At 38.6% G+C, this 12,437-nt stretch overlaps 1 protein-coding gene across 4 annotated transcripts; it reads left to right on the top strand.

The window, feature by feature from the left end:
• Nucleotides 1–228: 228 nt before the first annotated feature.
• On the top strand, nucleotides 229–11,112 carry ilkap (integrin-linked kinase-associated serine/threonine phosphatase). 4 transcript variants are annotated; one of them, XM_028438808.1, is made up of 9 exons: nucleotides 229–452; nucleotides 919–1,080; nucleotides 1,159–1,276; nucleotides 1,345–1,551; nucleotides 1,725–1,812; nucleotides 6,406–6,536; nucleotides 6,765–6,884; nucleotides 6,964–7,045; nucleotides 10,920–11,112. In XM_028438808.1, the coding sequence occupies exons 1-9, from the start codon at nucleotides 404–406 to the stop codon at nucleotides 11,040–11,042; spliced, it is 1,080 nt and encodes a 359-aa protein (XP_028294609.1). In that variant the 5' UTR covers nucleotides 229–403; the 3' UTR covers nucleotides 11,043–11,112. The 4 variants fall into 4 exon arrangements, with proteins under 4 accessions (XP_028294609.1, XP_028294608.1, XP_028294607.1 ...); XM_028438807.1 differs by having other exon boundaries at nucleotides 1,671–1,812; nucleotides 10,923–11,112; XM_028438806.1 differs by having other exon boundaries at nucleotides 1,671–1,812.
• Nucleotides 11,113–12,437: the final 1,325 nt, after the last annotated feature.

Raw genomic sequence — 12,437 nt, 5'->3', positions numbered from 1 at the left:
TCAAGCTAGTATTAAGCACAAACATATTTATTAAAGAGAGCTGCCCGAGTTAAGATAGCCACCTGTGATGACGTTAGAAACTTCGCCGTAAGACATCTAGCCTTTATTATAACTGTAAATTTTCTGTAAATATATATATATATATATATATATATATATATATATATATATATATATAGTGGAGGAAATCGGCCTGCAGTAAACGCTGCAGGATGTGACGTCACAGTGTGTGTTGGCGGGTCGTAGAAGAAGAACCAGCTGGCTGAACTTGTGTTATTATTATCGTTTTAAGATCCGTTTTATGGTTTGTTAGAGTATATGTGCCTGTGCTGTCGGTCTTTCTAAGGTCTGAACCTCCGTCTGTCGCCGTTTGTTTAAAACACGCTGAGCTCAGAGTGGAAATATGGATTTATTCGACGACCTGCCGGAACTGAGTCAGAGTCAGAGCTGTAGTGAGTTTGTTACACACTCTGATACACAATATATACACACTGAACAGAGTCAGAGCTACTGTGAGACAATGTTTGTTCCACATTGATACCCAATATACACTAGTGATGGAGAGATGAAGCCTTATGAATCATTCTACTACTTGAGCCAATTGGTTATTTTCCCCATAGCTTCATGTGCTCATGAACCCACCGACTGGCCATGTTTATAATCACAGGAAGCTGGATCTGAACCTCATAATTTGGGATGCATTGGATTTTTGCGTTTGTGCCTGTTGGGAATAACTATATATATATATATATATGAATAATATATTTATCTACATACATGATCAGATGTATGTAATACTATGTTTCAATGTATTCAGATTTTATACAGAAAAAATAAAATGAATAACAGTGCTGAGTTGTGAGACATACAGTAAAATAATCTCTCGTTTCATTCATACATCTGTTGTTTCTTCTTCAGCTCCAGTCTCTGCTGCAGTCAGCACTCCACTGCAAAATACCACAGAAGAAGAAGAAGAAGAGGAGGAGGAGGAGGAGGAGGACCACCAGAGGAAGACGAAGAGGAAACGACATGATGATGATGAAGAGGAGGAGGAGGAGGAGATGAAGAAAGTTTGTAAAGGTTTTCTGCTGTTCAAACACACAGACGCCGAGTAACAGGGGAGGGGGCGGAGCTTAATGTATTTGTGTGTGCGTGTAGTTCTTCCTGCTCTCAGAGGTTTCGTAGCAGCTCGTCGTGGTGAACGTGAGGAGATGCAGGATGCTCACGTTCTACTCCCAGACTTCAAAAGTTTCCTGAAAGCCCCGCCCAATCACATGTGAGTGCACACACACAGAAATAAGCAGACACACACACGGTGACTCACACTGTGATAAACTCCCACAGATCTCGTGTTTCCTACTTTGCTGTGTTCGATGGTCATGGTGGAGCTCGTGCTTCTCGTTTTGCGGCGGAGAACCTGCACATCGCTCTGAGCAAGAAGTTTCCCAGCGTGGACACGCCCCCTGAGAACATGGAGCGACTGATCAGAAAGAGCCTGATGGATGCGTTCAGACAAACAGACGAAGAGTTCCTCAGGAAGGCCTCCAGCCTGTAAGACCCCTCCCACACATAGATATACGTCTGCAGCTATATGTACACATCTACGTCTGCAGATTTATGTACAGTATAGATTTACGTCTGCAGATCTATGTACAGATCTATGTCTGCAGATCTGTGTACAGATCTACGTCTGCAGATCTATCTACAGATCTACGTCTGTGCAGGAAGCCTACGTGGAAGGACGGCTCCACTGCTACCTGTGTGCTGATCGTGGACGATGTTGTTTATGTCGCCAACCTCGGAGACAGTAGGGTGAGTCACAAGTTTGCAGCACTAGTTTGCAGCACTAATTAGTAGCACTAGTTAGTAGCAATAATTAGCGGTAATAGTTAGCGGCACTAGTTAGTAGCAGTAATTAGCAGCACTAGTTAGTAGCACTAATTAGCAGCACTAGTACGTAGTTTATTTTTTTTTGATCAGTTTACATTCTTTTTTTTAAAAAATATTTTTTCCAACATTCACATTATTCAGTTATAGAAGCTCAAAAATGGAGTAGGCTGAATTTATTAAGCTTATATACGTCTACCCTGTAATTAATGTAATAAACATTTACATTTCCCGGTGATACAGCACAAGGGTGTAAGATCTGACGATATTATGTCGTAAAGGATTACAACAACATGACGACGATCTCCCAAATCACAGAGATCGTAGAACCGTCTGTAGTTCACATTTTAACACCCTTGAGGTGCCGTGTCTGCATCATATGTCAGTGGTCCATACACAGACACATCCAATGTTTTTTTTCTCTGCCAAATCACACCATTTGCTCATCAGCATGTCGGCATAACAGACATCAATTAAGATTAATGAAACGCTTAAACAGGGTAGAAGTACGCTCCGCTCCCCCTCATTGCACGGACACAGAGTTAGCTGTGCTGCTTCCTCCATGTTAGCGACTGTCTGTCAGAGGTTCAGTGCAGATTTCTGTCTGTCTGTCTGTTAAACTCCATCAGTTCTGAGTGTTGAAGCCCTGAAATATGAAAACACTGCATGTGCTTCTCTTCTATAACTAACTCTCTGTCGCTGCGCTCTAGCAGAGATCTGCTGCTGCTGCAGCTCACGGGGCTGTTTCCATATTCTTAAAGAGACAGTGCCCTGAATGTGATTTAAAAACTACTTTCAGCAACTCAGAGCTGCCCTGAAAAATGTAACACTACATAATTTAATCACATTTCAGTCTTAATGAAGGAAAAAGTCAAAAGTGATACAAAATGTTGATATTGTGCTGCAAGTGATTAATAAAAGGGTCTTTGTGGCATTTTTCTCCGCTGACTTTGATCCATTATTGTTTTTCTTGTAAAACTATTGAAAAAAAAAAAATAAATAAATAAATAAATTGAGTTTATGTCACCTATAGCCATTTTGAGGAAAAATATGAATATTGGTCCATATCATCCAGGCCTAATGTAACCAAAGCAGTAATGTTTTATCTTGTAAAGGATATAAACTGTGTGAAATGAGGTGTTCAAACACTGATTAAAGTAGGATTTTGTTAATATGAGTGTATTACCTCAATAACAAATAGAAATCACTAGATTGATATGCTGCCTTGTTATGTAGCAAGTGTTGCTAATGCTAATGCTGCACCACTTTAGTTAAATAAAGTAAAAAGACTGTGTGACTAAAATAACTTGTCAGCCTTTTTGTTTGATGTTAATTATACGTGGAACCAGTTTGATGTATTGCTTACATACAATTAAAAAAAAAAAGATAATTACCCCGTCCTAAATGATCTTTTATTCCTTTTTTCCATTTAGGGTGATGATTTTAAGTAGGTGATTTGGTTTGTTTTGTTGGTAAATAACTTTAAAATAGTCTAAATAATTTGAATGAAAAAAATCGTGATTAAAATCTTGATTGTGATTTCACAATGAAAAAAATCGTGATATGATATTTTTCCCATGTCACCCACCCCTAATACAGCACAATAGGGTCTGTATCCAAGATTAGAAATCAGAACAGCATATTGGATTCCAGAGGTGGGTACTGTAGTACTCGGCCACATCCGCTCAAGTATCACAATGAATGTCACAATTTCCACATTAAATTTTATGTTTTGTTTCACACAATTTATGGCATCATTGAAAATAATCAGACTTTTCCGCTCTCACAGTTACTCAGTACTCACAGTACTTAAGTAAAAAAATTTTTAAGTATTCCTTTTTTCACTTCAACTCGAGCAGCTGTCCGGGTCACCACCTTCCACTTCCACTTGAGTAAAATGACTTTAAAGCAACATTACTCTTACCTGAATAAATATCATGGCTACTCTACCCACCTCTGTTCCATTCTGAAGGACAACATTTACATATGGATTACTACTACTAATCCTCTTTGAGTTTGACATTAAATAGACATCAGACAAAATTCCATCCTCAAGTTTCTCATTTACAAAATGTTGATGAAAGAAAATTAAAAAAAATTTCTGTACACTCATGATCACCTTCTATGATCAAGCAACATAATAATATCCATAACCAGGTGCATGCACAGCCTCTGCATCATGCGCCTGTTTACGCAGCAATAGGAGGATATGAAGTTAATTTTCCATAGACAGACACACACACACTAGGTGCCTGTACCTGTCTATGAATCACCTTTTATCATATTGCAAATAAATGATCAAACAAGCGATTAGCAGCGATAACCTTAGACTGACCAGCATTGATAAGGAAAGAGCCTGCAGCTACATTTCACAACAAACTCTCGAATACAGAGTCTGGACTGGTGAAATTTACATATATCAGATTTGATCATTAATTGAACAGAAAAAAGCACAACTATATCAATCGTCTTGCTTCTGAAATGTGCTAAAGAAGCAGTTAAACAGTTACCAGCAATGCCATTCCTTACCTATAGTCACAAATTTGCACATTAATTGGTATTCTGTAATCTTGTTACTCCACCGCAGTCATTACCATCTTCGCTGCAGTATATTATTAGTTTGTGTACATGTATGGTGTTTTTATTTTTATTAATTATTTTTTGTTTATTTATATATATATATATATATATTTTTTTTTTAATGTTTTAAATGTTTGTACTATTTAGTGTGGTGTGTTAAAAAGCCAGGGTGAAAAGTGGCCCTATGAGAGTGGTAAGTGCCCCAATCAAAAAGGTCCCACTCCGCTGCCCTATCTGGTGAATGTTTGCATCCTACGCTGTGTAATGCAGTAGAAGACAAGGTTAGCAATGACAATCGTAACAAGCAGCAACAACCATATACTGTACATCAGTGATTGAATAATTTGCAAATTATCATAATTCGAAATGTAAAGCCCTTCATCTGCACTATATTGTAATTAAGCTCTTTTTTTCATACTTTTTCTTGAATTTGTAAAGAGTTGGCACGACTTAAAATCTTTTTTCAACCCATGCCAGAGCCAGACCCCTCTCACAGACACGCACATACTTAACCTGGTTGAGTGCACCATCTGTTCATGCATCCTTTCACATTAGACTTCCCTTCTCTTAATTTAAATTATTCTTGAATTTTAGCTGGAAACAATGATTTACTAGCTTCATTATAGTTGTACTGTAGGGATTTAACGATTCACTCAACTCCCGATACGATTCGATTCACGATACTGGGTTCACGATACGATTCTCTCACGATTTATTTCACAAAATGGGACTGTAGTCAAATGATGACTGAAAAATAGAAATATACTGTATTATTTTTCTTTTATTTATAATTGTCAAAAGAATCCCTTGATAAACTATTCAAAACAATGCAATTTAACTAAAAATAAATCTTGAATGAAATAAATAAAGGAATAATACAATTGAAGAAGAAGCTTATTAATTTAAATTCTGGTTCTATAGTAAACAATGCAAAACTGTATAATAGTTTTTCATTTTAAAAGTGCAACTGAAAATGTATTTTGTGCCTTAACAATTGGACTTAAAAAAAAAAAAAAACCGTCATTGCACTGATTTACGTCAGATATTTGTTTGGACCAGCAGAGGGCGCTGGTAACCCAGTGGTTAGTTGGCATGCAGCTAATCTAGCAGTGAAAAAAAGATGCTATACTAGCAGACAGAGCTAATAGAAAAACGTGACTTTTACAGATATTCACGTAATATTACAAATATTCTTTCGGTGCTAAAGGGGTAAGGAATCATTTATGAACATGTAACATTAACATGTAAGAGTAGATGGCGGCCAGAAAGAAAATAGTAGCAGATTCCGCCCGCCGGTACATTGCTGGACAAGAGAAGGGATAAATATATAGTGCCCTCTGCTGTTTAAAAAAGTACTGCGATTCAATTTTCAAAGTATCAATGTTTCAATCGTGATACCTATGAATCGATTTTTAACTGCCTTACGATTAATCGCTACATCCCTATTGTACTATATAAAATTCAGCTGAATCTAACAGTCTTAATTGATTAGTAGCAGTTGTTAGCTGAATAGTTAGCACTAATTAGCAGCACTAGTTAGCAGACTGTTTAGTAACACTAGTTAGCAGCACTAGTTAGTAACACTAGTTAGCAGCACTAGTTAACAGACTGGTTAGTAACACTAGATAGCAGACTGGTTAGTAACACTAGATAGCAGACTGGTTAGTAACACTAGATAGCAGACTGGTTAGCAGCACTAGTTAGCAGACTGGTTAGTAACACTAGTTAACAGCACTAGTTATCAACACTAGTTAGCAGGCTGGTTAGTAACACTAGTTAGCAGCACTACTTATCACCACTAATTAGCAGACTTGTTAGTAGCACTAGTGAACAGCATTAATTAGCAGACTGGTTAGTAGCACTAGTTTGCAGCACTAGTTATCATTACTAGTTAGCAGCACTAGTTATCAGCACTAACCAGCTAACTCTCCTGCTCAGGCTCTCCTGTGTCGTAGGGAGACTATGGGGGAGGGGCAGCAGCGTATGGTGACGTTCTCTCTCAGTAAAGAACACAACCCGACCATCTACGAGGAGAGGATGAGGATCCAGAGAGCTGGAGGCACAGTCAGGTGATTCACCCGTAGCCATGGCAACAGGCAGCTGATTAGACCACTGTGGTGCTGTTTACTACTGTTGTTTATTATAGTTTGTGTTTCTGTTTATTGTTGTGTACTGTTTAGGTAGGGCCTTTCTTTTCTATGTGTAATATTTACATACATGACGTATAAACATGCTGGATTTAGCGATATACTAATAGATGAATAGTTGAATGTTGTTTATTGTTGTTTACTGTTCAGGGACGGCCGTGTGCTGGGGGTTCTGGAGGTGTCTCGTTCTATCGGTGATGGCCAGTACAAACGATGCGGCGTCATCTCCGTCCCTGACATCAGGAGGTGTCGGCTCTCAACCAATGACAGGTGAGAAGTGTTTTGGCAGTGGCTGCGGCGTTCGCTCTGACTCTGCCTCCCTCACCTGTTGCCGTGGTGATGTGTGCAGGTTTGTCCTCCTGGCCTGTGATGGTTTGTTCAAAGTGTTCACCGCAGACGAAGCCGTGGACTTTGTCGTCTGCACCTTAAAGGTGATTGTTTATGCTAACTCGAGAGAAAAATCCCCAAAATGTACTTTTATTTCCACACTAAGTTTTTATTAAAGCTGGGGTACTCAAATTATTTTCTTTCTTAAAAAAAGATTCTTATTAGAATCATATAGTATATCGTAAAAGTAATAATTTTTGAAAAAATTGTACGTCTGCGTGCTGTCTGTGCCCTATAATGAAGTATTTTAGTTAATATAACCCCGGAAGACCAAATCTTGGCACTCACCCCCTCCAGCTCCAATCACAGGATTTAGAGAAAGGAGGGGTGAGCAGATCCCATGAAGGAGCCTCCTCATTGGCTGCCGGGATATATAGTGAAGCGCCTGCACAGTGCTAACTTGTTTTCAGTAAAGCATGGCTGCTACCCACCAGGAAATATGGCTATACCTGCCCTTGCTCTTACTGCATATACTGCTAAAAAACCCCAAAAGAAAAAATCAGGAGATGCTTGGATGCAAGTTAAGACTGTCAACCTATGCATGAGCATGTTCAGCGCTCGTGCATGACTTTGTACACTTCCAGAGGAGGAGACTAAGAGGGATTATCAGAGTTGGGGATGGGATTTACAGTTCAAATTCAGCCATACCCCTCTGTCATGGTTCAAGAATTAGGTAGTGCAGCTTTAATTCAAGAGAGGAAATGTGTAACACCACTTCTTCCAGGGAGACTGTGGTACTGCACGTCCAGGGGTCACCAACACGTGGCCCGCGGGCACCAGTTAGCCCTCATGGTCATGTGAGGGGCCCTCGGGAGCTCTAGTCACCAATGAGCTCCATTTAAAACCTTATTAAAACTCACAAACATAAATACACATGCCAGATGTAGTTGGTACTTAGTAGAGTTAAAGGCAGGGTAGGCAAAAGCTATTTCAATGTAGCTTCACTGATGGCTCCGCCTTTACCCCCCTCCCCTCTGTGCTCCGTCTCACTCACATGCACGAGCACCACTGCTCGAGAAGAGGGGCTCAGCTCATCGCTTGTATTGTGTAGAAACTTTGTCATCTCATTCAACAGTAAGTAAACAATAAACTTTACCATTATATATGTTAAAAAATGTGACTAAAAACTCAGTTTTAAGTTCGTCACTGGTGACACACTTGTGCACGCGAGGGGTCAAGAACGAGCATGGAGACAGGGAGACGTGGTTGGTTAAAAAAAAAAAAAACGAACCGCCTTTTTTCATTGGTCAACGGTAGATCTTAATTTGAACCAAAAACTTAAAAAGTGTTTCTGGAGAAAATCATCTACCCTACCTCTAAATACTGCTTCACGTGATAGTTTTAGTATTAAATTACCATCTTTAAATGTTTATTTTCACTAAAACATTGACCAATGTTTTCAAGTGTTGCAGATAGGGTGTATGGTTAGTGGTATGTTGTATATAATATGATATATAAGATATATTTAAAAAAAAATTGAAAGGTGGATTTTCGTAAATTATGACATACAGTGGGGCAAAAAAGTATTTAGTCAGCCACCAATTATGCAAGTAGTCCCACTTAAAAAGATGAGAGGCCTATAATTTTCATCAAAGGTGTACCTCATAAATGAGACACAAAATGAGAAAAAAAAAAATCCAAAAAATCACATTGTAAGATTTTTAATGCATGAATTGGTAAATCTCTTTGTAAAATAAGTATTTGGTCACCTACAAACAAGCAAGATTTCTGTCTCTCACAGACCTGTAACTTCTTCTTTAAGAGGCTCCTCTGTCCTCCACTCGTTACCTGTATTAATGGCACCTGTTTGAACTTGTTATCAGTATAAAAGACACCTGTCCACAACCTCAAACAGTCACACTCCAAATTCCACTATGGCCAAGACCAATGAGCTGTTAAAGGACACCAGAAACTTAATTGTAGACGTGCACCAGGCTGGGAAGACTGAATCTGCAATAGGTAAGCAGCTTGGTGTGAAGAAATTAACTGTGGGAGCAATTATTAGAAAATGGAAGACATACATGACCACTGATAATCTCCCTCGATCAGGGGCTCCACGCAAGATTTCACCCCGTGGGGTCAAAATGATCACAAGAGCGGTCAGCAAAAATCCTGAGAACCACACGGGGGACCTAGTGAGTGACCTGCAGAGACCTGGGACCAAAGTAACAAAGGCTACCATCAGTAACACACTACGCCACCAGGGACTAAAATCCTGCAGTGCTAGACGTGTCCCCCTGCTTAAGCCAGTACATGTCTGGGCCCGTCTGAAGTTTGCTAGAGAGCATTTGGATGATCCAGAAGTGGACTGGGTGAATGTCATATGGTCAAATTAAACCAAAATAGAACTTTTTGGTAAAATCTCAAGTCTGTTTGGAGGAGAAAGAATGCTGAGTTGCATCCAAAGAACACCATACCTACTGTAAAGCATGGGGGTGGCAACATCATGCTTTAGGGCTGTTTCTCTGCAAAGGGACCAGAATGACTGATCTGTGTAAAGGAAAGAATGAATGGGGCCATGTATAGTGAGATTTTGAGTGAAAACCTCCTTCCATCAGCAAGGGCGTTGAAGATGAAATGTGGCTGGATCTTTCAGTACGACAATGATCCTAAACACACAAGATCCTGGAGTGGCCTAGCCAGTCACCAGATCTCAACTCCATAAGAGAATCTTTGGAGGGAGTTTAAAGTCTGCTCTAGAGGAGATCTGCATGGAGGAATGGGCCAAAATACCAGCAACAGTGTGTGAAAACCTTGTGAAGACTTACAGAAAACATTTGACCTCTGTCATTGCCAACAAAGAGTATTGCGATTAACTTTAGTTATTGACCAAATACTTATTTTCCACCATAATTTGCAAATAAATTCATTAAAAATCTTACAATGTGATTTTCTGGAAAGAGATCATTTAACTGTGGCTCAGACAGAGAAAAGAAATGATCTTTACACTGCACTATATTGTGACTTCTCTTTTGGAGCAGCCTAAAACTACCGGTAGGGGTGGGAACCTCTGCGTACCTTGCGATATGATACAGAAAAGGTTTTGGAAAAAAAAACAAATTGGAAAAAAAAAAAGATAAATCGATACTTAGCACAAGCATATCGATAATTGCCGTATCGAGATATTGTCACACTCTAACTACCAGCATGGTGACCAGCTCCTGTTCCTACTCAAAAACCTAGACTCTCCAAAGCACTAGCTTGATGAACTTTAAAAGTGACTAACTTCAAAAAGTTTTGTACAAATTATTTTTTTGTGCATGTTGTTTACCTCCTTTCTGATGGAGGTTTTATTTTATTCATTTCAGTCTAAATAATAATAATTCACTGAATAAATAATGATAAATCAGTGAATGACTGAATGTGATGGGCATTGTTTTTTGGAATTGTGACATGTTTCTAGAAGTTTAGGATTCAGCTAATGTGTTTGGATAAGGACAAAATCATGATAATCGTCACTGGAGAATCGCAATATTTGTAAAATCAGAATTGCAATTTAAATGGAATCGGCACCCAAGAATGGGATTAAAATTAAATCAGGATGTACAGTATACATAAAAATCTAAATACGTAGGAAACCGATCGTATCTATGACAGATATCAGTCCGAACAGGATCTTCACTTTTGTGCCCTATTTATATTTAAGTAAGGGAAATATAAATTGAGTTTCATTTACACAATGATTCATTTTTATTCTCTCCTTTGGGCCAAAATGGATGCTCCAAAGGCCTGGATTTGGCCCCCGGGCCATGAGTTTCATACATGGTTTAGACGTAGATTGTGGGAATAAATTCCACTTCTGTTTATAATCTATTTTAAACTGATCCACTATAAGCCGTAAACATGTCCCCCTACAGGGAGACACTGGTACTGCATGTAGCTAATGCTAGGCTGATGCCTTTGACCTTTGAACCTCAGCAGGAGCAGACAGAGGGGGCGGAGCTTGGCTACGAGGCAGCTTGTCAGCAGTTGGCGAGTGAAGCGGTACGACGAGGCAGCGCCGACAACGTCACCGTGGTCCTGGTTCCTATTGGCTCCTGAGTGTACTGTACAGATCACATGACCAACCAACATGTCTGCTTCCTTCAAAATAAAAGCCTATTTAAATGCACCTGATACTGGTGGGTACTTCACTGTCTGTAGGACTTCACCACACTCACACTGAAAGAGTCTGAGGGCGTTTGAAGACTTTATTTATAAAAGTGATCTCCTCGCCCCTCACACATGGAATCAAACACACTCACAATCCAAACTTCGCTTTTACTCTGAAGGAGTGGTATGATGCACATGTGAAACTAAAAAACAAAAGTCCTGAAAGAAAATGAAAGTAAGGATGTGGAGAGTCTCAGAGCCGTTGAAAAATGACCTTGTGTGTCTGAATGCATCGATAATGACTTGATTGTGTATAGTTAGAAATTATTGAGTGTGCTAAATTTGTGTACATGTTTTTGGAAATGCTAGCCTAGTTTTAGTGCAGTGCAGAGGGGATACTTTGTGTAAGGTAGGTGGGTGATCCACACTCATTCTTGAGCCACTAAGTCTGTCTTGTACTCATGGGTACTTTTTCTGTTATCACATAAATATGGTTTATTATTAAGGATAGGAATGTTCAGAAAGAGATAGATGAGCTAAAAAAGGATATGAATGTTCACAATAAAATAGATGAGGTATTATAGGATAGGTCTTTGTTGTGCCTCTTAAATGGTGTTTTTTAATTGATATTTATGTTATTATTACAAGAATATTCCCATACCCACAAAGACGCTTTACATAAGGAGAGAATATGAGCAAAGTTACTTTATTTACATTTTATTTTGATAAAAAGGTTATACATACACGTAAAAAAATAAATATATATTCAATGAACAAATAAAATTATATAATGTGGAGGGTCTCAGAGCTGGTTTCCATTCACACCCTTACATCAGATGGTTGCTAAGGGACATCTTTGTCCAAGTGCGCCATTCCATTCTTCACAAACATGTTACAATCAGAATAAAACTGATTAAAAACCTTTTACACTAAAAACAAATATCTACCAACTAATTTTTTTCCCTATCTATTGATTACCTTGTTAGGCTTCCTAATCAATGAAAATATAGGTTTTTAATATTTTTGGTGTTGGTGTCTGGGCCCTTTTTGTCTCCGTTTACCCCTAGATTTATTTATTTACATTTTTAAATGGTAAAATGTGGGAAAGCTTGATATGAAACATTTTTAATAATTTAATAATTATGCAATAGGTGCTCAAAAGTAATGGTAATAGTAATGAAGTGAACGTTTATAAGTTGGCCACTAGAGGGTGCCAAGCTATTGTTTACTGAGCACTGGTTCTTCAGCAGAAGGACAAAATGTTACCATACATTTATATCCGAAGTTATCCAGTTATTTACTGATGAGAAGTATATTAATACATTCATGTAAATGTAAGGTAAA

Source organism: Gouania willdenowi, chromosome 22 (genome assembly GCF_900634775.1).
Source record: "Gouania willdenowi chromosome 22, fGouWil2.1, whole genome shotgun sequence".
Lineage (NCBI taxonomy): Eukaryota > Metazoa > Chordata > Actinopteri > Blenniiformes > Gobiesocidae > Gouania > Gouania willdenowi.
The sequence above is the reverse complement of the archived record's forward strand: the minus strand, read 5'-3'. Positions and strand labels throughout refer to the sequence as shown.

Bases quoted from the DNA above. Each gene is read 5' to 3' on its own strand.
- ilkap (XM_028438806.1), top strand. From the start codon at position 404: ATGGATTTATTCGACGACCTGCCGGAACTGAGTCAGAGTCAGAGCTGT. The intron at 1,081-1,158 runs GTTTTCTGCTGT...GTGTGCGTGTAG, and splicing joins GATGAAGAAAGTTTGTAAAG to TTCTTCCTGCTCTCAGAGGT. The intron at 7,046-10,919 runs GTGATTGTTTAT...TTTGAACCTCAG, and splicing joins TTGTCGTCTGCACCTTAAAG to CAGGAGCAGACAGAGGGGGC.